The sequence below is a fragment of the Lepidochelys kempii genome, chromosome 26 (genome assembly GCF_965140265.1).
Source record: "Lepidochelys kempii isolate rLepKem1 chromosome 26, rLepKem1.hap2, whole genome shotgun sequence".
Lineage (NCBI taxonomy): Eukaryota > Metazoa > Chordata > Testudines > Cheloniidae > Lepidochelys > Lepidochelys kempii.
The window spans coordinates 14,739,265-14,765,705 of record NC_133281.1 but is presented as its reverse complement, the minus strand read 5'-3'; the positions used below and the strand labels follow the sequence as shown (position 1 = coordinate 14,765,705).

Sequence of the window (26,441 nt, the reverse complement as noted above, 5' to 3'; positions counted from 1 at the left end):
GACAAGCAATCTCTTCACAGACTCTCCCTGGGGGGGATAGCTTCCTGTATCAAGACAGCTTACGAAATAGTTCTGTCCCCACAAAGGGTTTGAGCTCATTCTGCAAGAGCCGCAGGCTACGTCAAAGGTGTTTAAGTGACGTTTCAATGTTGGATGTTTGCAGGGCTGCCCCTTGGTTGTCTGTACATACTTTTCTGAACCATTATGGCATTACCATAGCATCCAGAGCAGAGGCAGACTTTGGGAAGGTGGGCCTGCCATCCTGGTTTGAATAGACTCTGAGCCCCACCTCCTGCGAGTGCTGCTTGAAAATCACCTACGTGAATACATGGCTGCATCCACTCGAAGAAGAAAAATGGGTTACCTGCCTGTCTTGTCACTGTTGTTCTTCAAGATGTGATACAGACATGTTTCCACAATCACTTTCCATCCCCTCTGCCCTGGAGTTGGGGCAGTGCTGCCGCGTATAGCCAGGGAGGGGGCTATGGCCATGAGGCGCGAACACCGCCCCTCTGCGGGTACGGCAAAGCAAAATTCTCCGGCTCCGGTGCACTGGGTGCGTGCACATGTATGTGGAATCCACGACTGCATTGCATCTCGAAGAACAACCGTTACAATTCCGGTAAGTAAGTGGTTTTTTCAGATGGGGAAACTGAGGCTTGAGTCAGGGCAATCAGCAGCACCTCACTTACCTGTAGATTAGATAGTTTGCTTGGTAGTAGACTTAGTTTTATCATTATTACCAAGTCATATCGCCAAGTCCGTCTCGGTACCGATGGCACCAAGCTCGTCAGGGAAGCTCCAGTACAGTGAGTTCCCAGAGAGCAGAAGACCCGAAGCAGGCAGGCTCGAAGAGAGCCCCACAGGGCAAAGTGAAACCTGTTACTTCGGTACCCACGGAGCTGAAGCACCTGTGCAGCACAGCACAAGACCCTCGGCACCGGCTGCTGTTACTCACTCTCCTGCGCCACCAGGGACACCGACATTGATATCGATGCTCCCGGTACCGCACCAGTTCCTGAGACCTCCTAATCTCATCAACACCGAACTCTCCGCTCCTCGGTACGGGTGGCACTCCGTCCTGATCGATACCGAGCTGACTGACTCCACCCAGGCCGGCTCCCCTCCTCTCTGGTGAGGATGACAACAAGGATGAAGGGGTGATATATACAACCCATCACTCCTCACCCAAACCGGGACTATCCCATCAGAATACCACTCATCCATGGAGGCAGGTACCAGATATGGGCACCGCCCCCTATGTCATTCCCACCAAATTGGCCCTACTGGGATTCATGGGCACTATACAGGACGCAACATCGAAGGCTCCCTAGCCCACAAGATCAAGAGCACCACGGTCTTTATCATCATCTATCCCAGCAACCTCAGAAACATAAGAAGAGGTGACTGAGGAAACAGGAAATCTCCGATCAGGAAGTCTTATCACCAGTGAGCCTGTCATCTTCGTCTTCAGACAAAACTATAATGCCCCTACCCCCACCACAGGGGATGATTTCAAGCAATTCTAGGACCTTCAAAAGGGTGGTAGAGTCCTTGGACATATCACTAGAAGAGGTACCTGTATCACAACAAACTACTTGACATACTGCAGACATCTACATCGATGAAGATAGCATTCCCAAACTATGATGCTATTATGGAGCCTGCCAAAACCATCTAGCAGACACCAGCTAGTGCACCCCCATCTTGCAAAAGATCCGACAAATGTTCCATCAAAAGGAGTTGAGCTTTTATTTACACCCCCCCACACACACACACACCAAACTCACTTCAAGTGGAAGCTGTTAACAAGAGGAGAAAACAACAACCCCCCATGACAAAGAATGGAAGAGGCTAGACCTCTTCGGCCACAAGGTGTATTCATCCACAGCACTGCAGTTTCGTAGAGCCAATTATGAGGCCCTATTGTCCAAATACACACACATCATTCTCTCAAAAATGTCAGAATTTCTTGACAGTTTACCCAAAAAGAAAAAAAAAGAGCAGTTCAATGCTAATATCGCTGAAGGCCATCTCATCATCATGACAGCGCTACAGGCCTCATTGACTCTGCAGAGACAGCTTCACAATCTATCACAACGTCTGGGGTCATGCGCTATGCATCTTGGCTACTTCTCTCGGGGTTCCCCTGGGAGGTCCTGTCAACTGGTGAGGATCTGTCCTTCGAAGGCCCAAAGTTATTCGCTGCCAAAATGGATGAGTCTCTCCATACTCTTAGGGACTCAAGGGCAACCTTAAAATCCCTGGGCATCTGTAAGCTCTGCAAATAAAAAGAAACAGGGCAGGTATTATACCCAGAGATTCCGATCACCACCGTACTCACAATCGCACAGGCAATATGACCAACATCGCAAACAAAGACAAATCAGATATTGACAAAACCAAAATCAATCATCAACGTCATAGAATCATAGAATATCAGGGTTGGAAGGGACCCCTGAAGGTCATCTAGTCCAACCCCCTGCTCAAAGCAGGACCAATTCCCAGTTAAATCATCCCAGCCAGGGCTTTGTCAAGCCTGACCTTAAAAACCTCTAAGGAAGGAGATTCTACCACCTCCCTAAGTAACGCATTCCAGTGTTTCACCACCCTCTTAGTGAAAAAGTTTTTCCTAATATCCAATCTAAACCTCCCCCACTGCAACTTGAGACCATTACTCCTCGTTCTGTCATCTGCTACCATTGAGAACAGTCTAGAGCCATCCTCTTTGGAACCCCCTTTCAGGTAGTTGAAAGCAGCTATCAAATCCCCCCTCATTCTTCTCTTCTGCAGACTAAACAATCCCAGCTCCCTCAGCCTCTCCTCATAAGTCATGTGTTCTAGATCCCTAATCATTTTTGTTGCCCTTCGCTGGACTCTCTCCAATTTATCCACATCCTTCTTGTAGTGTGGGGCCCAAAACTGGACACAGTACTCCAGATGAGGCCTCACCAATGTCGAATAGAGGGGAATGATCACGTCCCTCGATCTGCTGGCAATGCCCCTACTTATAAATCCCAAAATGCCATTGGCCTTCTTGGCAACAAGGGCACACTGCTGACTCATATCCAGCTTCTCGTCCACTGTCACCCCTAGGTCCTTTTCCACAGAACTGCTGCCTAGCCATTCGGTCCCTAGTCTGAAGCGGTGCATTGGATTCTTCCATCCTAAGTGCAGGACCCTGCACTTATCCTTATTGAACCTCATCAGATTTCTTTTGGCCCAATCCTCCAATTTGTCTAGGTCCTTCTGTATCCTATCCCTACCCTCCAGCGTATCTACCACTCCTTCCAGTTTAGTATCATCCGCAAATTTGCTGAGAGCGCAATCCACACCATCCTCCAGATCATTTATGAAGATATTGAACAAAACCGGCCCCAGGACCGACCCCACTTGGGGCACTCCACTTGACACCGGCTGCCAACTCGACATGGAGCCATTGATCACTACCAGTTGAGCCCGACAATCTAGCCAGCTTTCTACCCACCTTATAGTGCATTCATCCAGCCCATACTTCTTTAACTTGCTGACAAGAATACTGTGGGAGACCGTATCAAAAGCTTTGCTAAAGTAACAATACATCCACTGCTTTCCCTTCATCCACAGAACCAGTAATCTCATCATAAAAGGCGATTAGATTAGTCAGGCATGACCTTCCCTTGGTGAATCCATGCTGGCTGTTCCTGATCACCTTCCTCTCATGCAAGTGCTTCAGGATTGATTCTTTGAGGACCTGCTCCATGATTTTTCCGGGGACTGAGGTGAGGCTGACTGGCCTGTAGTTCCCAGGATCCTCCTTCTTCCCTTTTTTAAAGATTGGCACTACATTAGCCTTTTTCCAGTCATCCGGGACTTCCCCTGTTCGCCACGAGTTTTCAAAGATAATGGCCAATGGCTCTGCAATCACAGCCGCCAATTCCTTTAGCACTCTCGGATGCAACTCGTCCGGCCCCATGGACTTGTGCACGTCCAGCTTTTCTAAATAGTCCCTAACCACCTCTATCTCCACAGAGGGCTGGCCATCTCTTCCCCATTTTGTGATGCCCAGCGCAGCAGTCTGGGAGCTGACCACCTTCGTGAAGACAGAGGCAAAAAAACCATGGAGTACATTAGCTTTTTCCACATCCTCTGTCACTAGGTTGCCTCCCTCATTCAGTAAGGGGCCCACACTTTCCTTGGCTTTCTTCTTGTTGCCAACATACCTGAAGAAACCCTTCTTGTTACTCTTGACATCTCTTGCTAGCTGCAGCTCCAGGTGCGATTTGGCCCTCCTGATATCATTCCTACATGCCCGAGCAATATTTTTATACTCTTCCCTGGTCATATGTCCAACCTTCCACTTCTTGTAAGCTTCTTTTTTATGTTTAAGATCCGCTAGGATTTCACCATTAAGCCAAGCTGGTCGCCTGCCATATTTACTATTCTTTCGACTCATTGGGATGGTTTGTCCCTGTAACCTCAACAGGGATTCCTTGAAATACAGCCAGCTCTCCTGGACTCCTTTCCCCTTCAAGTTAGTCCCCCAGGGGATCCTGGCCATCCGTTCCCTGAGGGAGTTGAAGTCTGCTTTCCTGAAGTCCAGGGTCCGTATCCTGCTGCTTACCTTTCTTCCCTGCGTCAAGATCCTGAACTCAACCAACTCATGGTCACTGCCTCCCAGATTCCCATCCACTTTTGCTTCCCCCACTAATTCTACCCGGTTTGTGAGCAGCAGGTCAAGAAAAGCGCCCCCCCTAGTTGGCTCCTCTAGCACTTGCGCCAGGAAATTGTCCCCTACGCTTTCCAAAAACTTCCTGGTTTGTCTATGCACCGCTGTATTGCTCTCCCAGCAGATATCAGGAAAATTAAAGTCACCCATGAGAATCAGGGCGTGCGATCCAGTAGCTTCTGTGAGCTGCCGGAAGAAAGCCTCATCTACCTCATCCCCCTGGTCCTGTGGTCTATAGCAGACTCCCACCTCTACATCACACTTGTTGCACACACTTCTAAACTTAATCCAGAGACACTCAGGTTTTTCTGCAGTTTCGTACCAGAGCTCTGAGCAGTCATACTGCTCCCTTACATACAGTGCTAGTCCCCCATCTTTTCTGCCCTGCTTGTCCTTCCTGAACAGTTTATAACCATCCATGACAGTTCTCCAGTCATGTGAGTTATCCCACCAAGTCTCTGTTATTCCGATCACGTCATAGTTCCTTGACATCACCAGGACCTCCAGTTCTTCCTGCTTGTTTCCAAGGCTTTGTGCATTTGTATATAAGCACTTGAGATAACCTGTTGATCGCCCCTCATTCCCAGTATGAGGCAGGAGCCCTCCCCTCACAGACATTCCTGCCTGTGCTTCCTCCCGGTATCCCGCTTTCCCACTTACCTCAGGGCTTTAGTCTCCTTCCCCCGTTGAACCTAGTTTAAAGCCCTCCTCACTAGGTTAGCCAGCCTGCTTGCAAAGATGCACTTCCCTCTCTTCGTAAGGTGGAGCCCGTCTCTGCCCAGCACTCCTCCTTCATGGAACACCATCCCATGGTCAAAGAATCCAAAGCCTTCTCTCCATATGCAGGTTGGGTCACCACGAGATCCCAAAGCTCTTTTCAGCAGGCTTATGATCCCCATTTTAAAGATGGGGCAAGGGAGGCACCAGCTGGCAAAGTGACTTGCCCAAGGTCACAAAGTAAGTCAGTGGCAGAGCAGGGGACAGACCCCAGGAGTCCTGCTTGCCGGGCCCATTCTCAATGCACTAGGCCAAAGCCGGAGCTCTCAGAACATGGGGTCTAAGGCAGCAGCCCAGCGGGGAGGCAAAAAGGCATTAGTCTGGCCGCTAACTGCCTAAAAACAACAAGGAGTCTGGTGGCAGCTTAAAGACTAACAGATTTGTTTGGTCATAAGCTTTCATGGATAAATTACCCACTTCTTCAGATGCAACCCCCCTGAGACCTAGTTGCATACAATCTCAGGTGGGGAAAATCCACAAGCCAATCTGTACACAAAACATAACAAACTGGCACCCTGGGGCTGTCATTAGAGTAGTTATCTGTGGGAAGAAACGAAAATCTCGGCAGTTTCTGTTTGTTCAATAGCCACTAGCTTCACTGTCCCCCGCTACACACAAGAGATAGATACTCCCCCCAGGTTCCAGCCTCTTCCACGCAGAGCCTGGCCCGCTACATCACAGCATCCGATGACATGAGAGCCTGTAATGGTAGCGTGGTGAGATCTTGCGCCTTGCAGAGCTGCGCTCTCAGGGGGAGAGGTCCCTCAGCCAGGCACATGCAGCTTTGTTCTGGGCAGGTGTCTGCGGGCAGGAAAGCAACACGGTCCCTGAGAGGTCTGTGCAAACATGCACAATCTAGTCCTCAAGCAGCCCCCCGAAGCATGGGAGACAAGCCTGGTGCAGGGGCGGGGGGCTTGCTCTGCGAGACTCCGCTGCCCCTCACACTGTCTCAGCCATAATGACTCCTCGGACGTCGAAAGCGTTACGCCGAGGTCGAACTCACAGGAGATCAGACTCAGGCCTATTCCAGCCTGGCCCTTGCAGGCTGTGTGACCTTGGGCCAGGCATTCAGGCTGATATTTCAGGGGCTTAGAGAGTATGGGGAGGAGTGTGGGGTATAAAAACTGAGAGAGAGAGAAAGACAGCGAGCCTCCCTTGGCTGTGTTCCAAGACAAGGTGGGTTGAACAAAGCCCCTCTGTTGCCCGCTGTCCCCCCGACATTTAGAGGTGCTGGTTCCCAAGTCTCCCCCCATTTTCCTGGACATGCCAGTGGCCACATCAGCGGCATCTTTCCCCGTCGCTGCTTCAGACTCCGGACGAATTCTGCCCAAGCCTGGCAATCTCTCGGAGGCTGGAAGCCTGGGTTCCCAGTGCGTGCCCGTGGGCATTAGCCCAGCATACGAGGCTGTGCCACTCTGGCATATCCATTGGCTGGGACTGGGCTGCTGTTTGTCAATGCCGCCTGTTGGACCGAGTGGCCTGGGGAGGCAGCAGCTGCAGGATGTACCCAGGAAAGGGCCCGTGCAGCTATCACACCGCTGGGATCGGCGCCGTCAGGAGCTGCGCTGAGACCTGACCTGTTGTCAGCAGGCGCTTGGCTTTCAAATATGGAAAGTGGACTCAAAACCAAACGGCGATGTTACATCTAAACCAAACCGCGGCAGGGACGTAACAACGTACCAGGGAGGGACCAGTTAAAGGGACGCTGTCAGGTGGATCGATCCACTACTAAAGCAAAAAGAACAAATAAAGGAGAGCTGAAAAACTCAAACAAACAAACTCCTTGTTGTTTTTGTGGATACAGACTAACACGGCTACCCCTCTGATACCTGATAAACCCAGGGAGTCTGTGTTTCAGCCTGGCCTTAACTGGACCTCTGTTTTGCGTAGCGAATTTGTGATGTGGTATTTTGCATCGGCAGTGATGTGTGGGTGTGTTTTAGGTCATTCAGAGGTGGCTGTCCCTTGATTTGTGGGCAGAGTCTGAAATGGAGGACTTTGCCCTCAGCCACATTGGCACATGAAAGTTGTGGGTGCAAAAGCCAGGGCCAGTCTTTACAAACCTATCCCAACCGGGATCAAAATGTCACATTGTTTATTTTTATGTCAATGAAAACTTTTTTTACAAATCTAACCCGCACCCTGCAGTGTTGGAAACCCGACCATGTCCACTTCGTGCTACGTTCCTCCAGTTTCACAGGCCACTCTTTTATTAAATACATATTGTTCAAAAATCTGATTGCTTGACATTGTCCCATAATAATGCCTAGCTGTTCGGAGCAACATCCCATTGGTTCTGGCACTGTATTTCCTGGGTGTCATTTCTTGGTCAGATTAGGGACATTGATGTGTACAGAGAATGCCAGACTTCACTTGTATCCTATTCTATGCCCGCTGAGTGGGAGGTGTCAGTCATCGCCAAGTCTACTGTGCCTTTTCCCATGGATATGAAACCTGTGTTGTGCAGGTCAGACTAGACGATCAGAATGGTCCCTTCTGACCTTAAAGTCTATGAACTGGGCTTGTTTAGTCTGCAGAAGAGAAGAATGAGGGGGGATTTGATAGCTGCTTTCAACTACCTGAAGGGGGGTTCCAAAGAGGATGGAGCTCGGCTCTTCTCAGTGGTGGCAGATGACAGAACGAGGAGCAATGGTCTCAAGTTGCCATGGGGGAGGTCTAGGTTGGATATTAGGAAACACTATTTCACCAGGAGGGTGGTGAAGCACTGGAATGGGTTACCTAGGGAGGTGGTGGAATCTCCTTCCTTAGAGGTTTTTAAGGCCCTGGCTGGGATGATTTAGTTGGGGTTGGTCCTGCTTTGAGCAGGAGGTTGGACTAGATGACCTCCTGAGGTTTCTTCAACCCCTAATTTTCTGTGATTCTGTGATTCTAACGCAACCCAGAAGGGACTGGATTTCAGTGACAGGTGAAGGAGTATCTGTGCCTATCATCAGTGAAGCATTTGGGGTTGGGAATAGGGCTATAGAAATGTAACTCATCTGCTAACAAACATCTGCAGTTCCTGATATCTATACCCAGACCCAGCATTTCCTTCTCCATTCACAGCAGGTGAACATTGTGATTCCTTTTAGGCACTGCCTCATCCTGATATTTCATGAGAAGATCCTGTTCCGAGTTTGGCCCGTCCTTATCAGCAAACATCAGTGGAGGTAATGACATTTTGCCAGGTGCCCCAGGATCTCGGCACAAAATAAACATAAACTCAGGAGTAAAGGTTCTCCTTTTTTGAAAGACATTTGGGCACATTAGCTCCTCTAAAAGGGGCGGGAACAGTCAGGGTCCTCCGGCGTGACTATAAATCCAGGCAGCAGGTTTCTGACAGACCTCATAGGGAACTGTCTCACCCCTGGAGCCATTTCTTAGCGAACTCCAGCTCCGTCTGTAGGACACTGAAAAGCCAAGATGGTGAGTTGAACTTTCTGCTTTGTGTCATGCATCTCTCTCTCTCTTCTGTCAGGGCTTTCTTTACGATGGAGAAATAATGTTCAAGCCATCATCGGGTTACAGATGATCTAGCTGAACTTGTAGGAATCTAAAGACTTCTCTCCATGAGAATAGAGCCAAGCAAAGAACTGATTTTTCAGTTCAGTGGCGGGCCCGAAAAATAAAAACAAAAAAATTGTTTTGGGTCAAAGATTTGTTTTGAAATAAAAAGTCAAAAGGTTCCTTTTTGACATTTTTGAAATGAAGTGTTTCAGCTTTAAAATTTAATTTATTTTTGGCTGAAACTCTTCCCTGAATTCAACCTGAATTTGCCAATAGCTTCAGTCAATCCAAAACAGCATTTTTGTGTGTGAATAAACTATTCCCCCCCTGCAATTTGCTCTCCCCCCCCACAATTTGCCCAGCTCTACATTAGATCATAATCTCAAATGCAAATATTACATCTGCTGATGAAAACAAAGAACTTTATGGGGGTGGGGCTGGGGGAAGGGAGAATCAGTCTTTACAAAGGGTACATATGTGTAAGCGGGGGAATGGTCCGGCTATTGGGGAGAACTTTCCTGGCTCGCGAAAGGATCTGAGTCCTCGCTCCCGCCCCCTTTACCCAGAGCCCTGCCTGACCTCGAGGGCTCCCCTCCCACTCTCCCATGGGGCAGAGTCCGCGGAACCCCAACAAGGCTGGGCCCAGGATTCCTGGGGGCTTGACCCCCAACCTGGTCGTGGTCACTTAGGGCAAGGGCGAGGGTGTCCCTACGCCGGGGTGCTCTCTCTGCATTGATCGTTACACACAGTTCAAAGCAAATACGATTTACTAAACAGCAACCAATTAAAAAATAAGGGAAAAGGGGGAAAGGCTAAAGGAAAACCCGACACCCTGCTCTGTGGCCCGGGGATGTCACCACCAGCCTCTCTGGGATGTCAGGGCAGTTCAGTCTGTTCCTCACATGTCCCAGCCCCTGCCCAGGCCCTGGCTGAGCGGCAGGGAGGCTGTGGGTCAGACACTCGCTCTGGCGGTGGCCACACGCCCTCAGCTCTCGGTGGCAGGACTCTTCCTCCCAGCATCGCTCCCGCCCTGGCAGGGTTACGACCCCCTTCCAAGTCCAGCTGCAGGGCCTCTGGGCTGGAGGCATCTCCCCGCGCTGGGCCGGCTGCCCAGGGTCCCCCCCTCGCTCTGTCCAGCTGCTCACCGCACCCGGCTCCGGATGGCTCCAGCCCCAGCCCCCGGGGCTGCCTTTTCTGGCCCCTCTGGGCGCTGCAGCTCTGCTCCCAGCACAGGTCTGCTCCCTGGGCTGCTTCTCTGGCTGGCCCAGCCCTGCTCCCCAGCTCAGCTTGGCCCCTGCTCTCTCCTTAGCTCGGCTCCCACTCTGTTCCAGGCCATTCCCGCTCACCCCCTGGCCTCCAGACTCCCACATCATTAGCCTCCCTGCCCTGTCAATCCGGCTGACCTGGAGCATTGGCCTCTGCCCATTGCCCCTGAGGACTGTCAGTCTCAGGGTCCTGATTTCCCATCCACCCTTCCCCTTTCTTTTGGTACTGGGAGCTAACCCCTCCATAAAGCATCCTTTGTCCTGAGTCACAGTCATGGATTGCAAGGTCAGGTTGCGATCATCTAGTATCAGTACCCTTGTCCTTAGTTTTGTCCAGAGCTGTAAGTGTTTAGACAGGTTTCTTGGGTTGTTTCTCATCTCATCCACCCTGTCCTGCACGAGGAGAAGAGCTCACACTCTGCTGTGGGGATGGAAATAGGAAGCGTTCGCCAGAGCCAGCACAGATCTCCCGGTCAATAGGTAGCTCGAGAGAGGGTGTGTGGAAAGGCAGACAGGTAGCAGCTCCACACTGAGAGGTTGCCCAGCGCTGTGAGTAGCGTGGCCCGTGGAATGCCCTCCCGGTAGCCCCCGTAGGGTTGCCTATGACATATTGGGCCTGGGTTTAAAGCCCCGATTCTAAGGTCCCTTCAAGTGGAAGTGTCGTAACCAAGCCCAAGCTGTAGCTGTTCAAACATCAGTCTGTCAGGGAAACCTCCAAAGGAGGGAGCGTCCAGGGCCCAAGAACTGAAGTCCAAGAGGGTATGTTTACACTGCAAAAAACGACCCGTGGCGGTGAGTGTCAGACCATGCTGGGATCCGGTGTCCAGTTCCAGTGCCCACAATTCAAGCAGGATGGTGACAAATTGGAGAGAGGTCAGAGAAGAGCCACGAGAATGATCAAAGGATTAGAAAACAAGGAGAAGGTCAAGGGGTGACTTGATCCCAGCCTATCAGTATCTACACGGGAAACAAAGATTTGATACTGGGCTCTTCAGTCGAGCTGAGGAAGGTCTCACACGATCCAATGGCTAGGAGTTGAAACTAGACAAATTCAGACTGGAAACAAGATGTAAATTTTTAGCAGTGAGAGTCATTAACAACTGGAACAACTCACCCAGGGTCCTGGTGGATTCTCCATCCCTGACATTGTTTAAATCAAGACTGGCGGGGGTTTTTAACAGATCTGCACCAGGAATTATTGTGGGGAAAGTTTCATGGCCTGTGTTGTTCAGCGGGTCAGACGAGATGAGCGCAATGGTCCCTTCTGGCCTTGGAAGCCATGAAAGTCAGAGTTAGTGCACACTGGCAGGGAGCGGGGCTGGAACCCTTTGTAGAGTGGGGGTGCTGAGAGCCACTGACCCAAACTGTAAACCCTGTGTATGATGGAACCCACTTCAAGCCCAGGAGTGGGGCAGCCCCCCTAGTTCCTGCACCTATGTTGGCAGGGCAGTGTGGGGAAACTCACATGGTCACTGTTTGTGCTGGACCTGCTCTGTGGTTTGCAGTCTGCCAGGGTTTGCTGGAGGGACACACCGAGAGGATAGCTCCTTGCTTTCTTTCATGAGAACGATGCCCGTTCTTGTATGGCTGCTGGTTAAGGCTGCGTGTTCTGAATGCAGCCGGGTGTTGGAGGGCGGGAACTCCAGGGTGGTTCTGTAGGGAGCCTGTGAAGCTGCTTCCATGAATTCTGTTGCATCTTTTGCAGAAGACCCTGCTCTGTCTGACCATGGTCTGTGCCAGCCTGGCTGTCTGCCATAGAGTCGGCTTTCTGATGAACAACGAGCAGATAAAAGAGGGTAAAGTTATAATTATTACTTCAGGCAAATGTTTATTTGGCACAAGTGGCAGACTCTGAGCTAGTCCCAGACTAGCTGTGGGCCTTGCAGGCCTGGAGAGACGTGCCTTGCTGGAGCTGGGGGTGAGGTGCTCAGTGAGATGGCAGGTCAGGACTCAGATGCAGCATTTGTTTGTGCCAAATGTCTGGCTCTAGCCAGTGTTATCAGTCCTTCACTGTCCTGTGTCTTTGTCTTTCCGTGCTCTTCCACGGACGCATGCCCACCTGTACACACTCACAGCCACTCTGCAGAGCAGGTCTCTGTTCTGAGCCACCCCTACGAGAAAGAGCCCAGGAACCAAGGAATTTCTTCTTTCACAAGTCCATTTACTATATAGTCCTCAGGTAGAGTCTGTATCAGACATTAAACGGATAAGAACAGATTTAAAAATTTTATTCAGATGATGCTAAAATAAAAAAAAACGGTACAGAGTTTAAGCATAGAAGTTTCTGGTTATCAAGGAATAAGGTACAGATTATCAAGGGGTGCGAAGTTCGATTTAGGATCGGGTGGCGTAAGGAATACATAATCTCCAATCTCCCTGATTTGGGGTAAAAGTTTAACCGGTCAAAGTACAGACATTGAGATATGGGGGTATGTTGTTCCTATAATGGCTATGTTCAGGTGTGGAGTATAATTACACTAGATCTTAGCCAAAAGGCCGAGGTGAACTTCGTTCTCCTCACAGCTGAGATCCGGCCATTACAGACTACAGGTGGCTCTCCATTACAAAGTAACCTTCAGAAATAAACCAAATCCAAATTATGAAACTCATTATCCTTCTCTTGAGGCCGCTCCTCCCAGCAAGTCCCTGGCAGCGTGTGCAGGGTGAGAACACGGCACTTTGACAGCGCTGCTGCCAGGCTCATACAAAGGCATTTGATCAGCAATCTGCTGGGGCTTATTAAAGAGACTGTCAAAAGGCAGAAATGGATCATGGGCATGCGGCTTAAGAGCTGCTGCAGTTCTGGAAAGCCTTTGCAGGAAGGTGAAGCCACACTCCTGAGCATTTCACTGAGCAAAGCATGTTAATTAGCGAAGTAATTATGTTACAGGACCCTGTACCAAATAGGCTTGGCATTTACCCCCCTGCCAAATGTACAGCATAGACCTTAAGCAGACCTGCGCAAATAATGGATTTCTCAGTTTCTGGCAGTGCAGAAAATTTTTTTAAAACATCGTTTCAGGTCAAATAAAAAATGAAATGTTTGATTAATTGAAAAGTTAAAGAATACAAAAACAAAAACCCAACTCAGTTTTGGGTTGAACAAAATGTTTCGTTTCTGTTTTGAATGTTTTTTAAAGTTTGACTTTTTTAGAATTATTTTTCTTTGTTTTATTCATCATGATACAATTCGGTGAAACCGACATGAACACATGACATGTTTTGGTGCCACCTCGTCTGCCTTTTTCACCTGGTGCTCATCCTAATGCACCAAGGGTGGGTAATTACGATGGGTGGGTGAAATGGGTTAGTTAAAAACGCAAGACACTTGAGTAGTAAGTAGCACTTGGCTCATTCCCAGCACCTTCCATATGAGGCTCTAACTCACCCTGCAAAGAAGGCCAGCACGAGACCTGTGAGCCATCTAAGGGTCAGACTGAATTTCAAAGGAGCCTGCAGGAGGTAGCCACTCAAGTCCCATTGAATTTCAGTCCAGCCTAGGTCTTTCAGGACTTACTTGGGGTCGGTGGTGCACAGACCTGGTGCTAGCTCTCCACGTAGGAGTGAGTTTCACTCCTTAATGAGTTAAGACTCAACAGCATCCCAGTGAGGGAGGAACCTTTCCCGAAAACTGAATCGAAACTTTAGGTTGGGGGTGAAAATACCTGGTGAACTTTGAGTTTGTTCACTCGTTTTCCGGCCTCATCCCACCTGCCCAAACTGCTGAAACACTGCCCGAAGCGCCAGAGCAGGGAGCTCTGAAATTCCCCAGAGCTTGGTCTGGAGATCCTGCCTGATCTCCAACCAAATAGGGCTTCATGGCGTGCAGGTCCCCATCAGCACGTCTGGATCCTGTTCCAACCTGAGTGGAGCTAGTTCACCTCAGTCTGGGACAGTTCCTCAGATTTGTCACCCCAAAAGAATGGCTCAGCTTTGGGAATCTCCCCCACATCCTCTGCAGTGAAGACCGATGCAAAGAATTTACGCTTCTCTGCAATGGCCGTATCTTTCTTGAGTGTGCCTTTAGGACCTCAATCAACCATGGCCCCACGGATTGTTTGTCAGGCTTCCTACTTCTAATGTTCTTACATTGTTTTGAGATTCTTTTTTGCGTGCTTCGTTTAGTGGGGCTGATGTAATTGCTCAAACGCCTTGCTTGGGATGATTTTCAATCTTCTTACCCCACTGGCTACAATTAGAGGTGTCAACGTGCTGGTTAAAGGCTTCTGCTGATTGTCCTCAGTTTCAGAGACTTGTATTTATAACCTTAATTGATGCTTAAATAAATGGATGCTTTTAAATGGAACAGCCACTTAATCAAGCCAAATATGAATCCATTGCAGAATCCTGACTAAGAAGTTTCTACTCTGGACACAAAGCCTCTGACTGTACAAAGACTTGGTTTGAGATCTATCTCTGTGCTGCCCTTTTCATCCCAGCCATACCCTTGGGTTGGGAAGTGTGGACGCACAGGGGATTCTTGGGGTCTCAAGAGCTCCTGAGCTGTATCCAGGCAGTTGAATATTTCAAGTGGATTTGCAATGTTAATAATTGCTTTGTTCAATGACTGTTCTTTGGCTAAAGCATTTCTTCCAGCAAGGTAACTAGGTCCAAGTTGAAGACATCAAGATATAGCTTTGCATTTGGCTGCATTAAAACGTATTTTGGTTACCAAGCAAGTGACCTGTTCTCATCGTTTACCACTCTGCCAATTTTTGTGCCACTCACACATTTATCAGCTGTGATTTACATTCACTTCCAGATCTTTGATGAAAATGGTGAATAGCATCAGGCCTAGAACCAATCACTGTGGATCCCACTAGAAACACCCCCAGTCAATGATGAGTCCCAGCTGACAGTAACTTCTTGAGATCTTAAAGAAACAAGATGGGTGAGGTAATGTCTTTTATTGGACCAACTTCTGTTGGTGAGAGAACCAAGCTTTGGAGCTAAAAGATACGACCTTCACCACCTTGTCTCTCTAATATGCTGGGACCGAGACCACTACAACAACACTGCAAACACACTGAAAGATTGTTGAGATCTGTCACTTAGCCAGTATTTCTTCATTCAGTTAATGAGTGCTCTCTCGTGGAGCTAATTTTTTATGAGACCGTCATGCGGTACTAAGTCAAATGCCTTGCAAAAGGCTCAGTAGTATTACATCTATGCAGTTACCTTTATCAGCCAAACTTGTGAGCTTATCGATGAATGAAATCAGTCTGTTTATGTTAACCTGAATTTGATGGGCTAGTTGTTATGGCTTGCCACTGATCGCATCCCACCAGAAAATTTATAGGTCCTTGTCCAATTCAGACTACAGGGTCAGAGAACTCAGAGAGTTCTATATAGGGAGAGGACTTTTGGGGTGCCTTGGCAAAAACACTGAGGACAAAACCAAATTGATAAAAACGTCATTGAGAGTAACAAAAGAATAATAAATGCTATGAAACTTACGACTGCAAAACAGTAGAAGAATTCCAAAACTCCTGGTGGTAACGTTCCTGTTATAAGTACCTTAACCTAACATACTCGCACCCTTCCTTGAGGAGCCGGTAATAGGAGGTGAAGGACCAGCCTCACTCCTGGCATGCCCGATAACAGGATGGTGCTGGCTTCCCCAGTAGTTAGGAATGTCGAGTAGTTATACTATACTGCACAAGCTGAGCTGACAGCGTGATAGAAGTTAGAGTGATAGGTAGATAAAAAAGATAATCTGCAGAATATAGGAGAACAAAGAAAAGAAAGAGCTAAAGACTAAAAGAAGGCTAAAAGAGAGCTCATAAAAAGAAGCTCCAGACTTCTTCCGTACATGGTATTTTATAGGATCCTGACACTATGTAATTCAGGCCTAACCTACTGTACCCAAATCTTATTTCTGTACCCTAAGAAATGTAGGGGTCCCCTTCTCCGATAGGTTAGTGGATTATGACACTTACTCTCTATATATTAATAAGGATTATCTCCCTCCAAAAACTGCCAACCTAGGCTCTCTTGGCGACTTCCATGTCATGGTGTACCCTGTGGTTACTAACCGGTTGTAGACGCTGGATAAACTTGTTCAGTGATGTATGTCATTCCTCCCTTTGGTTCCCCAAAGTTCAGGGACCATTCTTATCTGTGCCAAAGGCTACCAGCTTTTCTGCTGACTTACTCTTAACTGATTATACTTTTAGCTATATAGCATATCTTACCGGGTACAGGCTGGTAGGCTTCTTGCATTTCAGCAAAACTTATTCTCTGTATAATTATTAGGAAATACATATCATATGCCTCAGCACATCCTAAATTCAAAGGAATTAATACTGATAAAATATAAGAATGAAATGGATTAATTCAGAAAGAGAAACATATTATTTGATACGGCTGGCTGGATTAGTAGGATATAATAGCCAGCAAAATAATCCTATGGGCTACATTTAACAAGACCTAGTTTCCATAAAAATTATGTTGACTGCTATTAATATATTCCCAGCCTTGAATTCTGTATCAGCTGAGTCATGAGATGGATCTCTCTCTCTCTCTCTAACCCCAGGCCGTGCCTGATGTCATTCACCAGCTTTGATCACATTCAGGGGAGTATCACGATGAAAGATTTTCAGTGGTGTAGCATTTAAAGCGAGTAGTTGCTTTTCCTTGGCATCTTATAAATTGCCCGGAAGCAGCTAAATGTCTGATTCAGTTTGGGGTAGTGCTTGTCTTCTGTTTATAACATGAGGTTCCTTACTCATGTGGGGGAGATTTAGGTTAGATATTAGGAAAAACTTTTTCACTACAAGGGTGGTGAAACACTGGAATGCGTTACCTAGGGAGGTGGTGGAATCTCCTTCCCTAGAAGTTTTTAAGGTCAGGCTTGACAAAGCCCTGGCTGGGATGATTTAGTTGGGGATCAGTCCTGCTTTGAGCAGGGGGTTGGACTAGATGACCTCCTGAGGTCCCTTCCAACCCTGATATTCTATGATTCTATGATCACAGCATTGACCCATTTTACCTGGGGCTGCGCACCAAATCTTAAATGCTTCTCAGAAAATAAACAACAACCCCTGTACTTGGAAAGTTACAAATGAGGCCGCTTTTCTGAATACACCAGATGAACAGAATGGTTCTACTTCACCGTTGTTCCACTTTGGGAACCTCTGCAGGGTAGTTTGGCTGTAGGTAGTTATTACATAAAACCCCCGAACAATGGCTCCTCTGTGCATATGATAATGACACACACGCAGGGGCGGCAGGTTTGTATAATTTTTGGTGGTGCCCAGACTGGGTCTAGTCCCCCCGCTGCCCTGTAAGCTGATATATATTTTATTAAATAATGTAAAAATGGACTGGAAACTGTAAGCGTTTAACAGTTTCCCTTTATTGCACAATATCACTGTCGTAAGAAAAAAATTATTTAACCAAGAATGTCAACGTTATTAATACTCTTTTGAATACGGAAACAACCAACGCACTCTTTGATCAACAACCCCCAAAAGCAAATACTTTCTAAAATTAAAACAAATATAGGGTTCGGGTTCGGGTTGCTGGTTGTTAGTGGTCCTACAAATCAAGAATTCGTTGCTGGGATAAAATGAAGCTACAACGCGCCGGCGCCAGAAGATTTCAAGGGTCAATTAAAAGTGGGAAGTCAGACGCAGCACTTGCCTGCTTCAATATATTATATTTTGTTGTGTATCTGCTGTGACGAAGTGGGAATGTTCTTCCTGTTTTCTCTGAATACTGTGTGGGTGCCTCAGTTTCCCCTAGGCATTTCTTCAGGACCTAGGTGGTGGGATAAGGGGGTGTGATTGTTGGAGAGCCCTAGAGAGCCAGTGTGATGCTGTCCGCCACACTGTGCACCTCCTGCAGCGTGTCCGCCCGGGCGGGGCTCCTGGGGAAGCCAGAGGGCCCTGCCCCCCAACTCCACTGTCAGACGTGACTCTCGGCCAGCCAGTAAAACAAAAGGAACGCAGTATAAAACAGAGCTTGTTGTAGGTACAGAAAACAGGACCCCTCAGTCTGTTCCAACTTGGGGGGTGGGGAGCCCAGACCCAAGTTCTGGGCCTCTCCCCGTTTCCCCAGCCAGCTCCAAACATACACTGTCTCCTGCCCCTCCTCTGGCCTTTGTCTCTTTCCCCGGGCCAGGAGGCCACCTGATCTCTTTGTTCTCCAACACTTTCAGTTGGCACCTTGCAGAGGAGGGGCCCAGGCCATCAGTTGCCAGGAGACAGGGTGTCGGCCATCCTCTGTGCAGACAGCATCACACTGGCCCTCTAGGGCTCTGCAACAATCACACCCCCTTATCCCACCACCTAGAGACTTAAGAAATGCCTAGGGGAAACTGAGGCACCCACACAGTATTCAGAGAAAACATTAAGAACGTTCCTGTTTCGTCACACCTGTATACGACCAATTATATACTTTAAAGGGTGTAATATAATCAAGTATTGTGCTAAACACGATCATACCCCAGACTGATGGCCAAAATTTAAGTTGCGTATTTTTCCCCTCAGGTGAGGGCTCTGGGATGGGGCTGGGGATGAGGGGTTCACACTGAGGAGGGGGCTCAGAGCTGGGACTCAGGGTTGGGGTGCTGGGGGCACAGGCTCTGGGGTGGGGCAGGGCCGGGGAGCTTAGGCTGCCTACAGGCTGCCCCAGGGCTAGGGTCAGAGAGGAGTCTTCCCCGCCCCTCCCCGCCGGCAACACCGAGCTCCGGGTGGGGGACCCCTCCTCTTCCCCCCCGACCCCCTAGCACACTCACTCTGCACGTGCTCCTAGGGCCCCACTCAGGTCCAGGAAGCCCCCTCGCCTCCCCTACGGTGGGTACTGGGTGGGGGCTGCCGTCATGTGTGGCCTCCCATGCTGCTGCCCCTGACCATAGCCTCACTGGGGGTGGGGGGTGGGGCTGCCCCTTGCCCAGTGTGGGGCAGGAGGGGTGGCTGTGCGCGCAAGCAGGCAAGCTTTCCTTCCGGCGGCAGGGGCGCTCCAGGGAGGGGCGCCGGGCGCTCCGGGGGGGGTCGCATGGGGGGGCCCGCTCCAGGCAGGGTTGTGGGAGAGAGGGGGTACTGGGACAGTTCGAAGGAGGGTAGAGGCCAGATGTCAGCCTGTGGCTGCATCCTATCTAAAGCCATGCACGGAGCACATGGTAGCAGGAAGAGAGCTGAACAGCACACGGCCTCACGTTTTCCCCCCCTGGTTTTGGTGTTATCCGTGTTCCTAGTGTTACTCTGCCAGGGGACGCAGAGGCTCGTGAAGGTGCTGAATAGGGCATCATTAATACTCTGTGGTCCCCAAACTGTGGGGCATGCCCGCCTAGGGGGTGCGGAGGAACATTGGATGGGTGCAGCAAGGCATCACCCAGCCCCGTTCCGCCCCAGCTCTGCTTCGGCCCGGCCCCCGTGCCCCGGCTGCAGCTCTCCTCCTGGCCCCCGCCCCAGCCCTGGTTCCCTGTGGGAGGGGGTGTCGACAGGGATGGGGGGGGTCGCAACTGTGAAAAGTTTGGGTTCCACTATTCTAGCCCTTGGTATCCTTAATCAGTCAGAAAGAAAAGGAGGACTTGTGGCACCTTAGAGACTCACCAATTTATTGGAGCGTGAGCTTTCGTGAGCTACAACTCACTTCATTGGATGCATCCGATGAAGTGAGCTGTAGCTCACGAAAGCTCATGCTCCAATAAATTGGTTAGTCTCTCAGGTGCCACAAGCACTCCTTTTCTTTTTGCGAATACAGACTGACACGGCTGCTACTCTGAAACCTGTTAATCAGTCAGCAAATTCCTCTGTCTCAGGCTGCTGATGCTTCCACACAGTTAAGAAACTGGGCGTTGATAGACCCTGAGGACCTTAAGGGAAATAGGTGTTAAGCTCTGTGCACTCTCCGAGCCTTTCGCCAGGCCTTTGGGTGGATTGGAGCTTTGGTTTGCCACAACCGTTTATCGTGCCCTGGTTCATAGCATCTCCCTCCATTCTGGCTTGATGCAAAGAAATCCTTGAAGAGGCTCCGGACAGTATCGGGGTGGAAACACAACAGTTCCTGAAGCCTCTGGAGCACAGATACGAGTGTGAACGTTGCCATCTAGTGTTCAAGTAAGCACTGGCTTTCTGTCTCCGACTGTTCTTCATGGGGCATGATAAAGTGTGTAACACAAAGTGGGCGTGTCTACGCTGCCAGGTAAGCCCGGGCTCAGACTCAGGCTCAAATCCTAATCCCCCTTCTGTCTACACATGAATCTCTCTGACTTGGGCTTGGACCCAGGCTCCTAGGACCCCATGGGAGTGGAGGGGCAAACCCTGAGTCCAGCTGAGTTCCAGGGTTCAAGCCCTATTGTTCTGAAGCATGGACCTGGCCACACCAGACTCAGACCAATGCTATCCCACAATCCCATGGGCTGAAATTCTTTGTCCTCTTTATCCCAGGAGTCACCAATCAACTCCCAGGAAAGAGTCAACCTCCTTTTTTCAAGCACAGTTTGGCGTTTAACAAGCCGTCCATTTTATTCTGTCTGCTCCCTGAGCTGCAAACACAGCGAACCTGCTCCTGTCTTTGCAGCGCCCACTGGCCAGAAAAGGTCCTTTGCCAGGCACGCTGCTTCCTGGTCACGGGAGCATGGCCAGATTTTGGTGAATCTCCGGGGTGAGGCGAGCAAAGCATCAGGTTTAGTCAGAGCTCTGGGAATGATTACGCCTACCCGCAAAGAGGAGAGAAGGTGGCAGCACTGGAAATTTATTAGACGGTGACCAGAGCAGGGGGTGGCTTAAGCAACTCAAGACCACTTACCGCAAAGCCAGGGACCAGAACGCAGCATCCGGTTGATTCCCCCATGAATTTTGACACAATCCCAGGTGCTGTAGCTGCAAACTTAGCCCATAGCAGGAATGCCAGATAGGGAGCCACATTTCAGGGAAAGGCCTGTTTTCAGGGCCTCCTCAGTAGCTGTCCGGCCCTCTCTATTCATAGATGAGCTGTGCACTCGCCATTCATTTCAATCCGTCGGTGGCACACGTGGCTGGCTTCCACCGGCAGCTTGGGATAAAACCTCTCTTTGCCGCTTGGGAACCACAAGAACTGGCATGTCTTCCAACAGGTGGAAACACCTGAAAGGACAGAGGAGGTTTCTGTAGAATGCTGTGGGAACCAGCCTCCGCCCAAGTCCAAAAGGGTCTGCAATTTTCAGAAAAAGTGATCTCTGACTTACCGTTCTCTGTCACATCTTTCACGGCTGTTTAACCCACCGCTATCCAGGGAGCTTCTGTGGGCTGGCACATCCCGCTAACAATATATTGAAGGAGTGTTTTGCAAAGTAACTTTTTATGTCCCTGAAATTCCAAAAGGCGTTTTTCTTGCTCATGGTCTGAGACACAACACCCACCTTGTGTGTCCTGGCTGCTTTCAGGCCCACTGACCTCTATAGACCGGAGTACCTTGACAGCTCGCCTGCAAGCGAGGAGGAGCCTGGGTCACCGTACAGTCACGGACCAGTCCGAGAGGAAACATTTCTGTGATGGACTTTTGGCTGGCATTCTGGACAGGGCCAACAGCAAAGAGAGGGGGACTTACAGCAAGTGGCTGTGCAGCCTGGGGGCAGGATTTCTGCACAGGAGCAGACATCTGTTCCCCAGGTCCTGGGAGAGGAGTGGCAGTTAAGGGAGGAAGACAGAGCACAGCAAAAGAATCGTTTGAGCAGCCGCTTTCACTAATGGCTGCCAGACCGCAGGTTCCTGCGGCACCTGCCCACTGGCCTGAGTTCCCTCCCTGGGACGATGGACCAGGAACAGTGGGTGGGCCATGCAACTGGGCCCTATCAGCGGATGGATAGGCCAAATGTGCTCCAGACCGAACAACCCCTCCCCCATGGACACCTCCTGCCCCGGTGCCAATGCGTGTCAAACGTGCAACGAAGGGAAAGGAGAACGGGGGCCCGGGACGTGCTACACTATGGGTGTTTTGGTGTGCTAGAGGCCGGTGGTCTGCCTGGCGAGGGTTAATATTGAGCCTTTCTAAGAAGTGTTCAAAAAGAAAGGTTTTTATTTTATTAAGAAATCGTACTACCCTTATTGCATCACATCACAGAACATGTGTTTCAAATAATAAACACACGATAAGTGGCCACTTTGAAGTTGTATGCAAACAGGATGTATTTGTCAGTCCAGATACCTTAATCTGAAGTTTTACCCTCCTTCCCTTATTTCATAAGTGGTCAAGTTATTCAGAAGAACAATGCATGGCACTCAACTCCCTGCCCCCACTTACCTAATGTACGGCAAACACTGCACGAGCATATTCATAAAGGTACTATTCTCCCTCCTCCATTGGTCCATGCAAGTCGATGATGTGGGCGCACGGAGCAGCCCTGCTCTCTGTTGCCCTGGTGCAGCCAGCCCCAGCTGAGTGCACGGGCTCAGCGGGCCCCTGCTGTCATGGGTGACCTTGGGCTTCACAAAGACTGTGAAGAGCACAGCAAGCCACAGTAATGCAGGCGGCGTTGATGACACTGGCATCCCAATGGGTCTCTAGGCATTGCCAGCAGGATTTCAATCTGTCAAACGCACATTCAGTCACCATTCTACACCTGCTGAGAGAGAAATTAAACCGTCCTTTTCCAGGGCCTCTGAGATCAGGATAAACCAAGGTGAAAGAGGGTACACAGAGTCCCCCAGACTAATCGTGGGGACAGTAACTCCATTTATGACAATGTCATTTGGTGGGAATAGTGTCCCAGCCTGTCCTTGAAAACCCTGGCATCAGGAACTTGTCCAGTAAAACCCACAAGGATATTCATAAACCACCCTCTGTGGTCCATGACCCTTTGTGGTTTATGTACTCATGTGCTCCTTGAGAGGGGCAAACTATGGGCCCATGAGTCCCATCAGAGGCCCTGGCTCAGTTTGGAAACTGCATTTGCTCAAACCCAGCAATTATTTCAGTAATATCTCTAATGCCTGGCACCGGGGGTAAGCCACATGTCTGATAGCCTCAGAAACCTCTGCCACCAAATACAGTCTACTTTCCATCCCCAAACTGGTTGGCAATGTTGTAGAAGCAGCAGTGATCTGAATGCTATGTGTAACCTGTATGCTCAAAAGGTCTGTTACACCTTCCCGCCCCCCCCGCCCCCCGCTTTTGTCGCCTCTTCCTCTTTGAATACCTGTGAAGTGGCTTTCCCTCTCCCCCTCCCTCCTGGAATGCTTGTGGGATGAATGGTTGAACAGCTGGAAGATCAGAAGAGCTCCCAGGTAGACAAGGTGTCGGGGACTCTAATTAGGCAGCGATCACATGCTCAATGCATGGACACTGCCCGAGGTGGAATGTGACCAACCAGACGCAGCCAAGACACCTCTAGTCGCAGGCCATGAGGAGCAGGTCCTTAAAAGGGGAAGGGGTCATGTGCTCAGGAGGGCATTCACAAGGTTGTATCTCCTGTGAAGGCCCTTCGCCCGGACCACCTGGCCAGTGGTTCGCCACGTTGCATTCCATCGTGCCTCGGAAAGACTGACCTTCATCGCCCCATCCATCGCTGCGCTGTGGGACACTTACCTCGAGGGTCCTGACATCTCCATTGCCGGGCCTGTCCTGGGCGCGTGAGTATGCGAGTGTGAGTGTGACATCCCCCCACCTCTTCTTTTGAGCTTAGCTATCAGTATAATAAACATGCTGCTTTCTGCCAAACTCTGGTGGGTCATTAGTCCTCCCTAAGGTTACTAGGCGGCCCAATTTCGGGTAACAGGCAATGGACCGGTAGCAGTCTGGGGTCGCCAGCTCCCAGACAGTTATAGCAGCCCTCTTCTGGACCTCCTGTGTGTGTCTTGATGCTGGAGGGTTGGGAAAAATGTCTCACAAAGCCCGAAGTGTAGCTTTCTGCGTGCAAAAGTTCTGGGCCTGCCGCTGCTCACCCCAGCTCTGCGTGATGGGATGAGTCCACCATTCTGGTTCTGGCACTGCTTCTGAAGCACTGGTCCACGTCAGAGGCGCCCGTAGCTATACCGAATGCCATGAGCAGCATCAGGCAGTTTGCGTTGGAGTCTGCCGTGCCCTCCGGCATTAGTGGTGGGTCAGGAAATGCTGCTGGAACATCTACCAGCAGCTCACGGAAGTGCTGTCTGTTTCCTCAAACGAAAGTGAAAGCACAAGCTAGAGAAGTTCTTCAAATAGCAACGCCTCCATGGTGCTGGCTCTGGTCCCTGGGAGCGCCTGGCTTGTCAGGATGTGCTGACAGGCCGCCCAACTTCCAGTGACATGCAGGGGTGGGTACTCAAGTGTTTCCCACGGGGCAAGCGCAAATGGCTAGAGCTACCAGATTTTGGAAGGGTGCTAGGAAGTCTGGGATATGGTTGTGTAAGCAGAGTCTGAATGAGCTCTCCCCTGACATCTAGTGGTGAGCTGTGGAAGAGGACTTCAGGAGCTGATCTCGTTTGCTTGGGCACACCCACCGTGCTCAGGTGCTCTGCATGATGGGATTGCTGGCCCAAATGATCACTTTTGGCTGGTGTTGGATCCCCAGTCTTCTTGTTATTGGGGCAGGAGTAATAAAGGGCTGTCATTCTTGTTGTGTGAATCAAGGGCAGCAGAACTGTGCTTGGCATAGCCTGATGGAGGGACTCGCCCTCAACTAAAAGACACTTGCTAGACAGTGGGGACAGTGTCTCTCAGCAGTAAGGTTCCCCCACTAACAGCTGAAATTACTGAGAGCTGTGTTAAGAGGAGGGACCTGAAGACATCTCAGCACTTATCTGGCAAGGTGGCTGCTGGAGAGGACTGGAGGGGAGCCCTGCAGAGTGGGACAGCAGTCAGCCAGCAGGGTGGCTGGCAGAGAGGTGCAGCAAGCGAGTGCCCAAGCAGTGGAGCAAGTCAGGTGCCTTCCTACCCTCTCCGCCGAGAGCGGGAGGTGAACTCTGCAGACGCACCTCTGAACTCTGGGCCTGCACTGACCAAGGACAACAACTGTGAGTGGGGTGAAGAGAAGGGACAGACACACTAAAGGGACTTTTGGTTGCTGGACTTAAGAATCCGAAGGGAAAGGACACTGCCCAACTTACTTGGGGGTGGGTCTTCTGCTCATGGTTCATGTATATGAACCCTGTTTGTGGTGTTTTTCCAAATTAATGCCGTTACTTCCCTCCTTTTATTGAAAGTTTCATTGCTACACTCAGACTCTGTGCTGGCGAGAGGCACCTCAGGGGTGGTGTGTAATTGTCCCAGGTCAGTGGGTGGGGGCTCGAGCTGGTTCTGTGTTGTATTGTTGGAAGAAGAACCCCTAGATACAGAACCCAGCCCTTGCTGCCAACTCTGACTGGCAGAGGGGTTACAGTTGGTTGGACTCAGGCCTGCATGCTGTGGTGTGGATGCTGGAGCCCTGGGTTGGGGGTTTGAGTTAAAAAATTCTCAACCTCGGGTCAGAAGGCCATGTATCTGCTTGAGCCCTGGGTTCCCAAACCCAAGGTTCGCTGACTTGAGCTCTGCTAACATGAGGCTTGCATGGCAATGAGGACACACTTAGTGAGAGCTGCACAAACGCACATGTTAGGCGCATAGGCAGCCAAAAGCCATTTTAGATACCATGGGGTTTGTTGAGACTGCAATAAAAGACCTGCAGCACGACCATGGCTGGCCAGAGTCGGCTGACGTGAGTTTGGAGGGCTATAAAATCACGGTGTAGATGTTCGGGCTTGGGCTGGAGCCCGGGCTCTGAGACCCCACGACAGGGGAGGGTCTCAAAACCCAGGCTCCAGCCCAACTCCGAATGTCTACACTGCAGTTTTTAGCCCCCCAGCCTAAACCCCACAGGCTCACGTCAACTGACCCGGGCTCTGACCCATGATGTGGCAGGTTTTTTATTGCAGTGTCTAAAAACCCATAAAGGCTGAGACACAAAACCAGGAAATTCAGAGTTCAGGCTCCATCACTCACATCGTAAGAACAACACGAGAGCGGCCAGACTGGGTCAGACCAAAGGTCCGTCTAGCCCAGGGTCCTGTCTGCCGACAGTGGCCAATGCCAGGTGCCCCAGAGGGAATGAACAAATCAGGGAATCATCAAATCATCATTCCCAGCTTCGGACAAACAGAGGCTAGGGACACCATTCCTGTCCATCCTGGCTAATAGCCATTGATAGACTTATACTCCATGAACTAATCTAGTTCTTTTTTGAACCCTGTTATAGTCTTGGCCTTCACAACATCCTCTGGCAAGGAGTTCCACAGGTTGACTGT

General features: G+C 50.0%; 1 protein-coding gene and 1 long non-coding RNA gene across 10 annotated transcripts in view; one reads left to right on the top strand and one right to left on the bottom strand.

Moving 5' to 3' along the window:
* KANSL3 (KAT8 regulatory NSL complex subunit 3) overlaps positions 1–13,263 on the top strand; it is a 76,950-nt gene extending 63,687 nt beyond the window's left edge. For 2 of the 4 annotated variants that reach the window (XM_073325075.1, XM_073325077.1), the window contains exon 23: positions 8,578–9,050. In XM_073325075.1, the coding sequence (XP_073181176.1) occupies positions 8,578–8,604 (27 nt within the window). In that variant the 3' untranslated portion in view covers positions 8,605–9,050. Of the gene's footprint in view, positions 1–8,577; positions 9,051–11,962 lie in introns of those variants that run through there. The other 2 variants (XR_012156282.1, XM_073325082.1) reach the window with 2 other exon arrangements.
* Positions 949–25,883, bottom strand: LOC140903575 (uncharacterized). 6 transcript variants are annotated; one of them, XR_012156286.1, is made up of 4 exons: positions 23,770–25,883; positions 21,013–22,807; positions 11,723–12,025; positions 7,278–11,313 (listed from the first exon to the last, which is right to left on the bottom strand). It is a non-coding gene; the product is annotated as an uncharacterized lncRNA (long non-coding RNA). The 6 variants fall into 6 exon arrangements; XR_012156285.1 differs by having other exon boundaries at positions 7,278–12,025; positions 21,013–21,329; positions 21,431–22,807; XR_012156287.1 differs by having other exon boundaries at positions 7,278–12,025; positions 21,013–21,857; positions 22,486–22,807.
* Between the last annotated feature and the right edge of the window lie 558 nt (positions 25,884–26,441).